The following is a 17,183-nucleotide window of genomic DNA, read 5'->3' as shown; positions in this document are numbered from 1 at the left end:
GCAGCAAACTTGATCTGAAGAGGTAGAGAGAGGAGCAGTGGATTGCGGGTAGGGGAGGATCTGGTTTACTATTGTAAGATCGAATGTTAATTAGTTGAACAGTCATAAGATCGAAAAATAACGTCAAGGATAATAACGAACATTCAAAACGTCTAATAACGGAACATTGAAATCCAGTCAAATGTTCAACATTATCATTCAAAGAAAGTAGTCCGTCATGATTTTGCAACATCAGTATCCATTACAAATGGTAATCGCATCATAAATGAAGTACACATTCTATCGACAGCATAACATAGGTGAAACATTGCAAAATATCCAATAAACTGCTGTACATCTTGCACTTTTCAAAGTAATCATCCCTGAAGTGGTTAAATTCGCTCTTACGTCCATCATCTTTTTTACGCATAGAGACACACCAGTGCTTAAAATATCACTCTGTAAATACATCCCATCCACCACAATCAGTGATCCAAACAGTAATAGTATGCACCCAAGTGCTTACAAATGTAGTAATACAACATGTAAGGTGCATCTTGGAATGAGCAGTGCTGTGCAACCATTTGCAAAAAGCCTCTCACTTAAATCATCCCTTCTGCCTAAAAGTTGTGTAAACTGAGCTTCCTTATCTACAAGCCGACTCTGTTTAGGTGTTGGAGGAACACCTGCACACAGTCTACCTTTTATATCTTCTACTCTGTTCTGTTCCAATTGAATTGCATGCAGTACATCCAGCATGTATAACTTTGGTTTCCCCAGCAAACTTCTCAACCAACGATGCCACCCTTCGACAGAATTCTGGCTTCTAGGATACCCAAGAGTACAAGTATCCCATTGATTCCAGAATGTGACATTAAATAAAGGAGGCATACATTCAACTGTATTGCTACGCATTCCGTATCTGTGTGGTTGTCCTAATACATAATTTTCTCTCAAAAAAACTGTGCAAAGGTTTAGCGTTTTCTGGCATATCTCCCTCAATTTCATTCAGGGTACCTTCCACATATTCAGGATTAATAAATGCTAAAGTGGAATCTCCTTACACAACAATGAGAATGTAATAGATCTGCCAAAGTCTGCTGCGAGATGTAGTCGCACTTGTCGCCAAACTATTTGGCGTAAATGGAACCAGCATCCCTTGGCGATGCTATTTGGAAAATGTGTTTGGATTGAATTCACAGCCCCCTTTTCAAAGTCACTAATAACCAGTTTAGGTGCCAAAAGTAGATTGTATCAAGCACACACAGCACATACACAATCCCAGAAAACGTAACAAGCCTCAGACTTTGATGGGAGTATACCATAGATAACAGGAATCACCTTAGTAACAGCATACATTAAGGTTGCAATGGATAGTGTATATCCGCTTACACTCTGTAGTGCTGATTGGAAATGTTCCATCTACTAAAATATAATCAGAGTCGCATAGCATTTCTGAATTACTCTGTGTAGTAATAATTACACAATTCCAAGCTGGACAGGCATCCCCTGTATGTTCAACAAGACATTCACCATTTTTTATTGGAAGGTGTCTAGCAGTTAAATCTGACAATGTTTTTATATCACTTACAATGGATTTTCTTTTCAGTTGTCTGACTCCTCACTACTTGCTTTAACGCTGATATATTAGATAAAGGATTAACAACACTTATAGGTGTAAACAACTTTACATGCATCTTCGATATAAACTGAAAAGAGCAGCTGAGGTGTCTATCTCACTTCATTTATGGCAGCTTTCACAGTGTCTGGGTCATGGAAATGAGCTGTAATTTTCAGAAGTGTGTAGCCATCCCCAGTTAATTTAGTGATGCATCTCCCTCTGCACTTATCTTTCAATTTCCTATGACAGCACCAATATGTTTTTTCATTTATAGTTCTCTCATTTATGTTTATATACTGATATCCATCAATGCAAAATATATCCTTGCCCTTTTGACTACAAACAGTCAAATAAATGTTACCAAGTTGTCCTGGCACAAATCCTGACTCTTGTGATGCAGAACTTGTGCTACAACAAAATTGCACAATGTAAATAGTCACATTTTAACTTTTCCCCACTATACTTGTCGTTTTAAGTATATTTTATAACTTATTTACATACCTTGCCATATTCAGTGATGCGTACTGTGCTACTATTTTGTATGTTATATTCCAGTATTCAAATATTCCCGGTGTATTTTGGAAGCGTTTGCTACTTTTGTTTTTAAATGTGGTTATTTTGCCGCGTATATCATGCCGCTCATGACACAAGTGCGTAAATGGGAACGTTGCATTGCACTTGATTGTATTTAACAGCAGATTCGACATTCTCAGTTTCGCACAACACTGATTCGCAGTCAACTAATTAACGTTTGCTCATTCGTCATTCGAACAAGTATAGATGAACCGAGGACCTCAAGCCTGGAAGCTAAAGTCTGTTGTAGGCGGCCGAGTCGGATCCGTAACCCATCAGTGAAGCAGAATGAGAGAAGGACAACACAGGCACCAAGTTATGGTAAGTACATAACTAGTAAATTTCCTTCCTCTAATAACTTGTTCAGTACCTATTTTGGTCTTTGTCCAATAGTCTGTTATTGCAGAGCTACGAGAATTTGCCAGATTGCCACAGAGGCTGCTGCTGATAAAGGTAATGCCTGTATGGGAAGCTGTGTCACTTGAATCACCCTTGTGAAGAATTACAGTAGTCGTACCCACAACAGTCCCATTTTGACATGGCAAAGGAATGTCTCTGTACACCGGTTTATCAAAGAACTCAATCCAAAGACAGCACTGCATTTCTATATGTACTCTCCTCTTTGCTGCATGTCAGTTCATGCTCCTGATGCAGGTATTTTTATCACAGTTCAGTCTACCATCTTGCATGTATTTGTTTCCAGCAGCTCTGACAGAAGTGAATACTTGTTACACTGTGGATGTAAACTGGCAACTCAAGATTAATTTTTACAGTAATGGAATGCAGTCCTATAGTGATCTGAACAATTAGCCTTCTGTCCCTACAGCTCATTCAGATTACTTCTGTAGCGTTTTTCACAAATGTCTGGTAATGGGCTCAGAGGATTAAGACTGTTAACAAGCTGCTACATGTAGTCAAGGGTTTGATTCCCTCAGCCTTCATTTGCCCACAGTGCAGCTCTGAGGAAGTGGGAAGTAGAACTAGGTTCATCAGTGATCTCCTTGACTGAATGCTTAGCAACTAAAAGTGAATGCATCCTCGGATATTTGTGCTGCTGTTGTGGGGGTCTCAGTGCATGTTTTATAATTCACAGAAAGCAGGATGTGATCTCTAGAGTGACACCGTTACTAGCATGTGTTTCCTTTAATGATCACCCAGTAGGACATGCTTGGGATTTTGTCCTGTTGGTTGATGTGGATGGGCCTCCTCTTTTCGGATACTAAAGTTTTGTACTAAACATAAAGGTGCAATTAGAACTGGATGAGCTGGTGTGTCCTTGTCAACATACTCTTCCTACTTCCCCCGCCTCAATGCAGACATGGTTTACAGTAATAGAAGTTTTATATTTGTTTTTGCCACCTTTGAATGGCATAACAGAGGTTTGGAGAGGAAACCAGTTGGCAAAACATCATAGGTAAAATGGGAGGAACAAGTAGTGTGAAAATGAGGTTGAGCTAGCTAAAGTCCAGTGACTTTAGATGTTCTTCGTGTTTCGCTGTTGCAGTCATCATATTTGGGTTATCTGCCTGCAGGTAGCCCTCAGCCGGCCTGAATACCAGAGTCTTCGGATTTCTGCGTCAGATGCTGTCGCTTCTTCCATGACGTCAAGTCGTCAGGGGGTATAAAACATGCAGCCAATACCATTACATCAGTCTTTCTTACCGTGTGGTGCCCGAAGCAGAAGCAGTTCGCAAGTGCTGGCCGGCCAACTCCTGAAATTTTCGTTTTCGAGTTTCAGACCTGAAGTCTTCAAAAAGATAAGTACCCTGTTGGGGATCCTTTTTTCTTGCTCTAACCGATGTTAGAAAAAAAGTTAACAATTGTCTTGCCTGTGGAAAGCAAATACATCATAGAGATTTTCATTCTTACTGCGTCACCTGTTTAGACCCAGACCACGACGTCCCTCGCTGTCAGTTTTCTGCCTTGTTCAATGCCCGAATTATTTGTCGTCTGGCTATTTTTGTAGCTAAATACTTTCGTTCTCGATCTCCATACTCCAAAATGGCTTTGTTAAGCCATCTGACTACCGATCTTCCGAAAAAAGTAAGGATAAAGATCGAGACAGACTGCATAGGTCCAAAACTGCCGACAATGCTTCCGATAAGCAAGCTGCCAGTCCGCCGGTACTCAGTGAAGCACTTTCGCAGCCCCTGATACCCGCTACTACAGATTTGCAGGCCTCTACTGAGACCCATTCGGAGTCCGGTATGCCGCGAAATGCTTCTTCGACTATGGAACCTGCGGATGTCTCTACCTTGGATGGGTCCGGAGCCGCTGTGCAGGCACCTGCTTCTGAGGGTGTATTCAGGCCTACCAATTTTCATATTAAACTGACGACTTTGTTTCAAGCTAAGAATACTGAATTCCTCAGGCCTAAAGCACGCACTAAGCGTAAGAAACCGACGACCAAAGCGCATTCTGAGGCCCATATGCCTCAAAAACAAATGATTAGAATGGCTGAAGACCTTATTACCTTAATTAGGGGAAGCCAACCTTCCCCCTCTAAGAGACCTAGAACTGATTTTCTTTCAGATTCCTGTGGTCTAGAATCTCATGTCTCTGTTCCTTCTGACTGCCAGGATTTACCCTTATCTACTTATGAGGATTCTGATGTAGAGGATTCCATTCCCCCTGCTTCCCCTCCAGAACAATTTTCTTTTGGGGAAACCTTGCATACCCTTAGGGAGCATTTCCTCTGGGAAAGCCAGGACTATTCTCAGTCCAAAAAGAGACATAGGGAATTTTTAAACCTGACTCAACACAGGCCTCTAGCTGTCCCTCGTGTCCTGGAGATTGCAGATGATGTTTTCTTGGAATCCACCCTTACCCCAGACACTTTGCCTCCACCTCCCAGGAAACCTGACAGGTACTACAGAGTACCTGACTCTCACAAATTCCTTTTCAAGAATCCTAATGCGGATCCAGAGACCATTTCCCAAGGACCAAAAGGCATTAAGGCTACTACTGCCAAAAGTCCTACCCCTTCTGATAGGGATTCTAGAGCTTTAGACAGATGGGGTAAGAAGGTATATACTTCTGCTACTTTGTGCATTAGGGCTTTAAATTGCCAATTTCATATGTTAAAGTATCAGCAGCATATTATGGGATTAATTAAACAGAATATGATGTTGATTCCTGACTGTGCTGAACACAAAGATTTACAAGAGATAATGCATTCTGCTGACCAAGTAGATAAGCATACTTTGCAATGTGGTTTTCATGCTTTAGAAGCATCTTGCAGGGCTGCTGTCACTGGGTCTGTACTTAGAAGGCATGCTTGACTTAAGGAACAAAACATGCCAGATCATGTTAAAGCTAAATTACTGGATGCACGCTTACACCAAGAGCGCCTTTTTGGCAACAAAGCAGAAGTCCTCAAAAGGATGGAAGAAAAAGCTAAAGCTGCTGCTGTTGTTGTGTCTTTTTGGCTTTTCCCGGTTAGGGGTCGCCACAGTGGAACTCCAGTCCGCTAATGATTGTTAGTTGATTTTTACGTGCCGAGTTACCAGCCCTGACGCACAACCTTCAACGAAGGTGCACCCATTCAAGTGTCTCCACGTAGATGACGCTCTAGCTGAGAATCGAACCAGACAGCGTCTTACTGTGAGGCGACAACGCTACCGCAGCACCACCACCTTTGCAAACTGTTAAAAGATTTCTTACAAGTACAGACACCTAGATTCAGTAGGCATTGGCCTTCAAAGAACTGGTCCTTTCCAGTCCCTTCCAGGCCTTCTCAGTCAAACCCAGGAGCAGCAGACCACCAAGACTTCAGTCTCAGGCTATGCACAAATCTAAGCAGTGGGGGCCCCCACTTCCAAAGCAGGGAGTAGAAAGCCACCCCCCCCCTATGGAAAAATGGCACAATGACTTATCCTTAACTCTACCAAGCCTTGCTCAACTACTTGCTCCCTGAGGAGGAAAGCTCACCCTGCATGCAAAATCTAGGAAGTCATTACCCAAGACAAATGGGTTTTAAACAGTTTCCCTAGGATACAGATTCCACTTCCACTCACTCCCAGCCCCAAGTGGATGGTCAGACCTCCCCCCAAACCAGTGGGCGGAGGCTCAAAAACAAGTGCTCTCTCTACTCAGTATCAGGGCTATTCAACCTGTCCCAGCAGAACAAAAGGTACAAGGTTTTTATTCAAGACTGTTCCTGGTTCCCAGAAAAGAAAACTCCTGGCATCCTGTCCTGGACCTTTGTGTTCTCAACACCTTTCTGGTGGTTCCAAAATTCAAAATGCTAACTCTTCAGCAGCTTCTTCCTATGTTAGCCAAGGATGCCTGGCTGGCAACTCTAGACTTAAAAGAAGCTTACCTGCACATCCCAGTAAGGGAATCCTGCAGAAAATATGTACGCTTCAGGGCAGGCTCCATGCACCATCAGTTCTCTGCACTTCCCTTTGGCTTATCTACTGCACCCAGGGTATTTACAAAGTGCCTAGCTCCAGCCATTGCATTTTGAAGGCAGAAAAATATTCAGATTTACCCATACTTGGGCAATTGCATCAGGCAGAGAGTCAGGACTTGCTATTACAGCACCTGGCATTTGTAAAGAGACTTCTAACTTTACTGGGGTACACCATCAAAGAGAAGAAATCACACCTATTACCCTGCCAACAGATTGTATTCCTGGGAGCGAGCTTGAACACAACTTCCCAGATGGCATTCCTCACTCCAGAGAAACAAGTTCATTTGACAACCTACTTCAAATTACTGACCACAAAAATCCAGCAGTCTGCAAGGAAAATCTTGCAAGCCCTGGAGTTCATGGCCTCTTGCATTCTGTTAATTCCATATGCAAGACTGCATATGAGAAAACATCAATGGTATCTAAAAAGTCTATGGTGTCAACATTCTAAGGACCTGGAAACAATGATTCCTATCATTTCTTGTCTAAGGGCAGAGCACCTTTGGTGGGCAGAGGCTTGCTGCCACAACAAGGGACTCCCTTTCACTCTACCCCCTGCCGCTCAAGCCCTAACAACAGACGCATCAGACTATGCATGGGGGGCTCACATGACAGGGCAGTGCATTCAGGACAAATGGAACCCAAAACAGATGCACCTGCATATCAATCAAAAAGAAATGTTAGCTGTACAGAATACTCTGACAGCCTTCAAAGACCTTATTCTTCCAGGACAACTATTGGTGAAGACAGACAACACCACAGCTATGTGGTACATAAACAAGCAGGGGGGAACCCATTCCTACCTGCTGTGCAGACTAGTCATGGCTCTGTGGAACACAGCCTTGAGCTACCAAGTGAACCTACAAGCACAGTTCCTGCCAGGCAAACTAAATACACTGGCAGACGACTTAAGCAGAAATCTCATGGACCCACACGAATGGAAACTGGAACCCAAAATATTCAAGCTCTTGAGGAACAAATGGGGGACACCAGAGGTAGACCTGTTTGCCTCCCCTCAGAACTACCAATTGAACAAATTCTGCACCAGAGCTCCCCACGGTCAAGCTTGGAAAGTGGATGCCCTGTCCTTTACCTGGGAAAGCCTCTCAGTTTATGCCTTTCCCCCTCTGCCTCTCCTCTCGAAGGTTCTACTAAAGATCAAACCGGACAAGCCAAGGACAATACTGATTGCACCAGACTGGCCATGCCAGCACTGGTGTACCCCCTTTTGAACAGTCTGACAGTGTTACAACCTTGGCACCTGCCTCAGACCCCTTCCCTGCTGTCCCAGCAGCCGGGCCAGATTCTGCACCCTCAGCTTCAAACCCTGAACCTTGCAGCCTGGCTAATTCCCTGAGCTCACCTCCAGCAACCCTCAGTAAGCAGGTGCTGGATGTCAATCTTGAGGCAAGGAGGCCTAGTACTAGAAAATCCTATTCAGAAAAGTGGAAAAGATACTGTTCCTGGAGCCGGGCTCAGGGGATGGGCACAGTGGTGCCCAGCTTACCTCATATTCTAGATTAACAGAAATGCTTCACAAGGGCCTATCTTTGTCTTCAATTAAGATTCATGCCTCTGCCATATCAGCACATTATAATACAGAGTCACCCCTCTTCTCTCATCCCCTGCTAAAACAATTCCTTAGGGGGGGTAAAAAATTTAAGACCCCCCAGGAGGGCTCGCACTCCACCCTGGGACCTTAACTTTGTATTGGAAAAACTCACTTCCCCCCTCCACTTTGAACCAGCTGCTACAGCAGAGTTGAAATTCCTTTCTTGGAAAACAGCTTTACTTCTAGCCATCACTTCAGCAAGAAGAGTATCTGAACTGCAGGCCTCATGGCAGTGGAACCCTTCATTATCTTCAATGCGGACAGGGTTTCCCTCAGGACTAATCCATCCATTATGCCCAAGGTGGTGTCTAGTGTGGCTGTAAACCAGTCCATTCATTTGCCTACCTTTTTCCCTAATCCTCAGAATAAAGAGGAAAGGATACTGCATTCTGTGGACTTATACAGACAGCTTAGATTCTATTTGAACAGGACTAAGCCTTTCAGAAAATCTGACCAGCTGCTAGTTAGCTTTGCTGCAGGGGCAGAGGGGAAGGCCATTTCAAAGCAAACCATTTCCAAATGGGTAGCACATTGCATCCATTTCTACTACAAACACCATGGAAAACTTACCCCCACAGGGGATAAGAACACATTCCTCCAGGGCTGTATCTACCCCTACTGAACTTCAGAGAAGTCCCTACCAGGGACATCCTGGAAGCTGCAACCTGGAGCTCTGTACATACTTTCACCAAGCATTCTCACCTGCCTATCTTTTCTAAATCCAGAGCTGGATTTGCCACAGCAGTCTTACAGGGCCTTATTGCTAGCCATAATGCTCTTTAACTACCTCCACTCTTCCTTAACTTTGGGAATCAACCCAAATGTGATGACTGCAACAGTGAAACACTAAGAACATAGTACAGTTGTGTACACTTACCATAAATGTAGATGTTCGAGTTTATTCACTGTTGCAGTCCTGGTTACCCTCCCTCCAGCCCCCTGACTTCTCTTGACTTTTACCTTTCCTCCTTGTTTGGCATATATTGTATCATGTGTATTTGCTTTTTGCTGGGGGTGTTCCATACCATATAATTGCTTCCTATTGGGGGGGCACCTGACATCTGGGGCAAGAAAAACTGATGCAATGGCGTCTGCTGCATGTTTTATACCCCCTGACGACCTGACGTCATGGAAGAAGCGACAGCATCCGACGCAGAAATCCGAAGACTCTGGTATTCAGGGCAACTGAGGGCTTACCTGCAGGCAGATAACCCAAATGTGATGACTGCAACAGTGAATACACTCTAACATCTACATTTATGGTAAGTGTACACAACTGTACTTTGTGTTGTTTGAAGAGGATGGACTTGCCTATCCAGATCTAATGTCACTAACTGCTTAACCTTAATTCCTACCACACTAAGATTGATATTACACAGCAACATGCACATTTTTGTCAGTAGGCCGCAGTTAATATTTTCTAATACCACTAATGCTTTCTGCACCAGATTTTCTGTAGGTAAGTGTTTATAAATTCACTATGTAGGGTTCAGTGACCTGTTGCAGTTGTAATGTAATGTAGTTTTAGTATACATGGCAGTTAGTGTCTGCTGTGAGTCGGTCTTCATTTTTTTTTTTAAATGAATGCTGAACGCTGGCACTTGTCTGTTGTAAAATCCTTGTTTTTAAAAAGATGTTTGTGTTACATTTTCTAGGCTGTGAAGATATTATAGCTGAAAGCATCTGTCTGGATTCCTTAATCTCCATTTTGAAGTGGAGTTCCCAACCATATGGCTCTAAATGGGTCTATCGTCAGATTCTGCATTTCCTCTGTGAGGAATTCAGTCAAGTCATGACATCTGAGGTCTTCTATGAATTCACCAAGGATCATCTGCTCACTGTTCTTCAGTCTGATTATTTACAGGTAATACATTTTATGTGTTTTTTCCACTTTGATATTCTGTATATATCTGTAAGAGGTGAGAATTTTTGTTGCGCAGTTAACACTAAGTAATGGGATTTTGTAATCAGTGGTGATCTGCTTATATTTCACGTGTTATGTTTTTTCCGGATTTACATTCCAGGTAATTGGGTTAATAGCTTTTTGTTTTATATCAAAGATACTGGCCTTCATAAAGTCTGATCTGAAGTAGTTAACTTAATTTGGTCTGCAACCTGTGGGATACGGATCCGATCTCGGATCCGAGCCGGCAACTTTACAAAGCTTAGATCCGAGCTCCTAGCTCCTCCCTTTACCCATAATCCCCTGCCAACCCTGACTGACCTCAGATCTAGTTTGCCACGCTTCTGAACAGCAGCTAGATTGCGAGCTCCTGGTTTATTTAGGCAGATAAGTCCTCATTTCTTAATTTTCTATATTTAAACTTGTGAGAGTGTTTTGTGTGGTTAGGTTTCCCTTGTCATAACCTCCTTTTTAGATAACCTTTTTAAATTCTAGTCAGTTTTTTCTTCCCCATCCCTCGCTGGTCGTAGTTTGTGTGTGTGTTTAGTGTGTTTGGGGCCTACTGAGTGAGTTTTTCTTTTAGTTTAAAATGTCTGAGGCCCCAAAACCGATATTTTCTAAGTGCACCGCGTGTTGCCATAAGCTCTCCCCAGCGGATGGCCACACTCTGTGTGTCCGGTGCCTTGGGGTTGAACACCTTTCCTCTGCGCGGCGTCCAACCCCAGGGCACTGAAGGACCGGAGGTCGAAGCTGATCCTAGCGGGACTCTTGCCCCCGGATTCGGCTTCGGCCTCAGGTGCTTCTGTGGCCTCCTCCCAGGCTTCGGTGGCAGCCACTCCTGCCTCTCTCCCCCTGGCCGGGACTCAATCTCCCACTTCGGCGCCGGAGGAGAGGGGAGGCCAGGAAAGAAAAACGGAGGGAGAAGCACCACAAGCGGTGGGCCGAGGCTTCCGCTTCGGCCCCCCCAGCTAAGCGGGCTTCTCCCTCCACGGCTTCTAGGTCTCCTCCTTCTCAGCTCCGGTCTCCATGCTTCTCACCGGGACCCGAGGAGGAGGAGACCCAATCTCCGTCGAGGTCATCGAGGCGGCACTCCCGGCCAGCTTCGGTGGCCTCGTCGAGATCAACGCGTAGCCTTTCTGAAGCTGATTTGGACCAGGTGATGCGAAGGTTCATCCAGGCCCAAATGCAGATGGGAGTGCTCCTGCCTCCCCCCCTCCGGGGGGGGCTCAACACCCTTCTTTGCCCCGATAGCTCCTTCTCTGAACTGCTTCCCGGGTTCGGAGAGCTCGGAGCCGGGCAGCGGTGCCAACAGTATCTGGTACTTTGGCTCAGACTCTTCCTTTGAGTTTACCGGGTCCGTCCTTGTCGGATCCGAGCTCTCGGAGCCATGGTCTGAGCTTCGGATCCGAGGGGTTTAGTGTGCCTTCGGCTCCGTCCAGGTCGGAGCACACTGGCCCTTCGGATCCGATGGTCTCAGCGCCGGCTCCGATCCATCCATCGGATCCGAGTGAGGGTCGGCTCTCGGATCCCAGAGAAGAGTGGCTCTCCCTCTGTCTTCGATGTGGTGGAGAGGGCTCTGTTGAGTGCATCCAGGCCCCCGCTCCCTGCTACGGTTCCATCCCGCACTCCCTCTCGTTTGGGTAAGGTTTCCGTTGCCCAGCCACAGGGACAGCCTGCTTTGATGTCTCAGGTCGTTCCCCTGGAACAAGACATTGCTGGCGAGTCGTCCTCAGACAGTCCCCCCGAGGATGTTCCTCACAAACGGAAATGTAAGAGGAGGCACATGGACTTCCCCGAGTCCTTGACAGAAGACACGGATTTGGATGAGGGGGAAGGCTCCCCAAGGTCACCCCCCCCGAGGATGTCTCCTTCGGAGACATCATGGAAATGCTTAGGATAAGAGGGGGGTGGTCTGCCCCCAAGGCTTCCACGGACGAATCCGTGTTCCTGGAGGCGTTCGAAGCAGGCCCATCTACCTCTTGGGTGTCCCCTCCGGCCGACCCCCTAGTGGACCTTATCACCACTAGGGCGTGGAAGGTGCCGGACACTGTGGGGTCAGTCCCCAAACATCCTGACAAGATCCTGTGCCCACCAGCAGAGAAATCCCATTGGAGCAAGGGACCCCCCCGTAGATGCCATGTTGGTGGCGGCAGCCACCAAGAGGGAGTTAGCCCAAGAGAGTCCATCGGTCCATCCCCCGAGCAAGGAGTCTCGCTCGATGGACCGTCTCGGGAAGCGGGTCTTTAGTTCAGCGACCTTCACTGTAAGGTCCCTGAACTACATGGCACATGTGATTCGACTGCAGCGTGACCTTATCAAAGAGTACGCTGCATCGCCCCCGGAGTCCATGTCGAGGGAGGACAAACAGTTGTACTCCACTCGCATGGCCACTCTTAGGTCTATATCCAACACCTCTATGCGGCTTTTATCCAATGCTACAGAGGGAGCCGCTAGAGCCAGCGGAGCAGGCCTAGTTATGAGGCGCCAGGCCTGGCTCCAACATTGTGATTTCGCAGAACCCTTCAAGGCATCCGTTGCGAATGCCCCCTTCGATGGTTCTGCCCTATTTGGCAAGACAGTTCGCGAGACTTTGGTCCAGAGCGAAAAGGACGGGAAGGTGTTGTCTGCCGTCGGAGTCCGCTTCTCTGCTCCCCAGAGGTCCTTCTCCAGGAACCAAAAGGGACAGAAGAAGATGTGGTTCCGAAAGTCGCAACAATCCCAGTCCGCTCTGGACTCCCAGTCCTTCCGCGGCAGAGGAGGACAGGGTGGATGCCGCCCTAGAGGCAGAGGGGGCCCAAAGAACTTTGGGTGCAGAGAAGCCTTCTCTGATCGGCCCAAGCAGCAACCCTGAGGGGTTGCCCGACTGCTCCACTCTGGTGACAGTCAGGGGGCGTTTCTCGAAGCACCTGGCAGCTTGGGAGTCCATTACAACAGACCGCTGGGTGCTTCATATCATATCCAGAGGATACAAAATTCCCTTTTCCTACATTCCCGACACCCCCTCGATGTTCCACCCAATCAGAGGGAGGCAAGAGCTGCGGAAATTCAGCTGCTTTTAGAAAAAGGAGCCATCCAGCACGTCCCCCCAGGCCAGTCCGGATCGGGTTACTACTCCAGGTTCTTTTTGGTGCCAAAAAAGACGGGGGACCTAAGGCCCATCCTCGATCTTTCCCTACTGAATCTGTCAGTAACCAAAGAAAAGTTCCGGATGGTCACTCTTCAATCTATTCTCCCCCTCTTGCAGGAGAACGACTGGATGTGCTCCATAGGCCTCAAGGACGCGTACTACCACATATTGATGGACGAACGGTCCAGGAGGTTTCTCCGCTTCCAGCTGGGAGCCAGTCATTATCAATTCAGGGTCCTCCCCTTTGGTCTCACCTCAGCCCCCAGGGTGTTCACCAAGGTATTAGCAGTGATAGCGGCCCACCTGTGACTCCAGGGAATGCAGGTCTTCCCGTACCTGGATGACTGGCTCCTCACCGCCCTGACAAGGCATCTACTATGCTTAGCCAGGGACTACTTTCTCAACCTTGCTCCGCAACTAGGGATCACTATGAACTCTGACAAGTCCTCTCTCACCCCGACTCAGGAGATAGATTTTAACGGGGCCAGACTGGACACCAACAGGCAACTAGTCTTCTTAACTCCCGACCGGTTGCCCACTTTGAGGGCACATGTGCGGGCCATCTTTCAATCTTCAAAACCTCCAGCGGGATTGGTTCTGAGGGCCGTTGGGTCCATGGCAGCCACTATAAACCTTCTTCCCATGGCGCGTCTGAACATGAGGATTTTACAGTGGACTCTCCAAGTCCAGTGGTCCCTTCATCAATACCCTTGAGTCACCCCATTTCTCTCAGCAGGGCCTGCAAGAGGGCTCTTGTTTGGTGGCTTCAATCGCCAGACCTCCAGGCGGGACGCCCCTTTGCCATGGCCCCCCCCTCTCTGCACGGTAACCACGGATGCCTCTCGTCTCGGGTGGGGGCGGCATTATTCGAGCAGGACGGTCCAAGGCACGTGGAACGATTCGGAGACCTTATTGCACGTAAATGTTCTAGAGATTAGGGCAGTGCTGTTGTTGCAGCAAGCACTTCAGAGCCTTCTGCCTGTAGGAACAATTGCAATCCAGACAGTATGTCTGTGGTATGGTATATCAACAAACAAGGGGGAACCAGATCTTACCAACTCTGTCGAGAAGCCATGAGAGTGTGGGAATGGGCGATCTCCACCACCCGCTTTCTCATTGCAATGCACATTCCGGGACGGACCAACATCCTGGCGGACAGACTGAGTCGCACCATCCTTTCACCTTATGAGTGGTCCCTCAGTCCTACAGTAGCAAGTCAAATTTTTGCCGTTTGGGGGCAGCCCTGTTGCGATCTTTTCGCATCTCCCTCAAACACGAAATGCAACAATTACTTCGCTCTCATTCCCCCTGCCGGGGAAGCCCCGAGGGACGCCTTGGTGCATGCTTGGCCACCCGGTCTTCTCTATGCCTACCCTCCTCTTACCCTCATGCTGAAACTCCTTCAGAAAGCCAGTCGGGGAGCAGGATGATCCTCATTGCCCCATTCTGGCCTCGCCAAGCTTGGTTCCCTTACCCTCTGGTCTCATCGAGTGAATCCGCCCTGGATTCTAGATCCCCTTCCGGATCTAATCTCCCACTCCCAGGGGCTCCCACTTCCCGACCTGGCCAGCCTCAAGCTTACGGCTTGGTTGCTCCAGTTCCACTTGTAACTAGGACTCCCGGTATCTCTTCTCAGATTAAAACTATCCTAGTAGCAGCGCACAAGCCCTCTACTAGGCAGGTCTATGGTAGTAAATGGAAGCGTTTCTCTATCTGGCAGAACGCCATAATTTGGACCCTTTTACAGCCCCCTTGCCTGCGGTGCTGGACTTTCTTTCAGGTCATTTTAATGGCGGAGCTAGCTGTTCTACGGTTAAGGTTCAGTTAGCCGCTATCTCTCATTACCACGTAGGTACTGCAATGGGTCCTTTGATTACTACAAAATTGTGCAAAGCATTTCTAAAGGGCACCTTTATTCTTATACCTCCAATAAAGGAAGCGGTACCTCCATGGAATTTGACCTTGGTATTACAAGCCCTGACAGCCCCTCCCTTCGAACCGGCGTCTTCAGTAGACCTCAAATATTTGCCTTGGAAAACAGCCTTTCTTCTGGCTATTACTTCAGCCAGGAGAGTGTCTGAATTGCAAGCTCTTTCTGTGAAACCCCCATCTTAGCCTTTCACAAGGATAGGGTTTACCTCAGGACCAATCCCTCCTTCCTCCCGAAGGTAGTTTCTGAATCTAATATTAACCAATCTATCAGTTTGCCGGTATTCTTTCCTAACTACCAGAACAAAGGGGAGTACAGACTGCATTCCTTGGACGTGCACAGAGAACTTAGATTTTACATTCATAGGACATCTGGTCATAGACAATCCAACCAGTTGTTCATCTCCTTTGCCAAATTTAATCTAGGTAAACCGCTCTCGAAAGTTTCCTTATCGAGATGGATTTCACAGTGTATCATTACAGCGTATCAAAATTCTGGCAGGCCTGCACCTCAAGGAGTTCGTGCCCATTCAACTAGGGCTATGGCTACATCTGCCGCCTTTAAATCCAGGGTTTCTTGGATGATATCTGTTCAGCAGCCACTTGGGCCTCATCTCATACCTTCATCAATCATTATAAATTGGACATTACCTCCAGAGGGAGGACTTCTTTTGGCTCCGCAGTGCTCCGGAATATCCTTCTATGAAGGCCGCCCAAGGTTTAGGTAGCTGGGGACTCTGTCCCACAGGTTGCAGACCAAATGAAGTTAACTACTTCAGGTTAAGAAGTTATGTACTCACCATAACGTTCCATCTGAGTAGGTAAACTTCATTTGTCTGCAACCGTTCCCCCCCCCTCCGACCCCCTGACCTTCCGATGTGTTTCATGTCATATAGTGATGTACCATTTCTGATAATGTAGTTAGTTATCCACTATAGTGCTTGCGGGCAAACTTGATCTGAGGTCAGTCAGGGTTGGCAGGGGATTATGGATAAGGGGAGGAGCTAGGAGCTCGGATCTAAGCTTAGTAAAGTTGCCGGCTCGAATCCGAGATCGGATCCATATCCCACAGGTTGCAGACAAATGAAGTTTACCTACTCAGATGGAACGTTATGGTGAGTACATAACTTCTTATTTTTGTACCCAAGAGGGTTGGGGAGGAGGGGAAAGCTCACCAGTAGCCCCTGATAATATGCCTTTTCTGTGATGCAAAAGCACTTTTCTTCAGTCTGAACTGTAGACGTTAGACTGAGTGTTCTCTTGTCTTCTGAGGTACTCTTTTGTGTGAACAGTTACCTGTAGATGAGTGTGCAGTTATTAGATGGGTCTACTTTGTAATGCCACCATTTGAATTACTTGTGTTGCGCTACCTGTCCACACTGTCCTGCTGCCTGATTTACCATCTTGCTGTATACAAAATATCAACCATTTCTCAAAGTGCTTCAGCAAGTAGGTTGTGCCCTGTAGCATTCCCTTCCATGTGCGTTTTGCCACAATGCTCTTCATTTGTATATATAGTAACTATGACATTACATTTACTCAGAGTAATGGGAATAGTGAGTGTCCCTTTACTCTAATTTAGTGACATTCCCCTTCAGTAATTGGTGATGTGGTGGTTAAGACTGGTATTGGAGTGTACAGCCACCCTGCAAAAGCAGTCATGTTTCATTGCTAATTATTGAGCTACTTTGGTGGCAAATTAGGTTATGGGACAGTGTAATCTAGCAGCTGACTTTTGTTAATTTATTCATGATTTCAAAGAAGGTTCCTCTTAGACATTGGTAAGCATCTTTGAAATGTGATGTTACTTAAAAGTCCTTTATGTGGTCAGGAAGTTTGGACACTGTCCTGTCTTTTTTGAAACATTATGTATTGTCATCATTTGCTTTTGTGCTAGTAAAATTAATTTCCCAGGTTTTATATCCCCCCAGCACATGCCATTCACAGAGCCAAGCATTTGATCCAGAGAGCCTGGAAAATATGTTCAGAGTCCCACAAAAATTAAGTATGAAGACTACTGCTTTG

General features: G+C 46.5%; 1 protein-coding gene across 1 annotated transcript in view; it reads left to right on the top strand.

Moving 5' to 3' along the window:
• The window catches only part of BTBD7 (BTB domain containing 7), a 1,417,647-nt gene that overhangs the window by 652,855 nt on the left and 747,609 nt on the right, over positions 1–17,183 (top strand). Inside the window, exon 4 of the mRNA XM_044074574.1 lies at positions 9,855–10,063. Within this exon, the coding sequence (XP_043930509.1) occupies positions 9,855–10,063 (209 nt within the window). The remainder of the gene's footprint in view (positions 1–9,854; positions 10,064–17,183) is intronic.

The sequence above is a fragment of the Protopterus annectens genome, chromosome 6.part0 (assembly GCF_019279795.1).
Source record: "Protopterus annectens isolate FY-2018-M chromosome 6.part0, PAN1.0, whole genome shotgun sequence".
NCBI lineage: Eukaryota > Metazoa > Chordata > Ceratodontiformes > Protopteridae > Protopterus > Protopterus annectens.
Note: the sequence above shows the minus strand (reverse complement) of the source record. Positions and strands in the feature narration are given on the sequence as shown.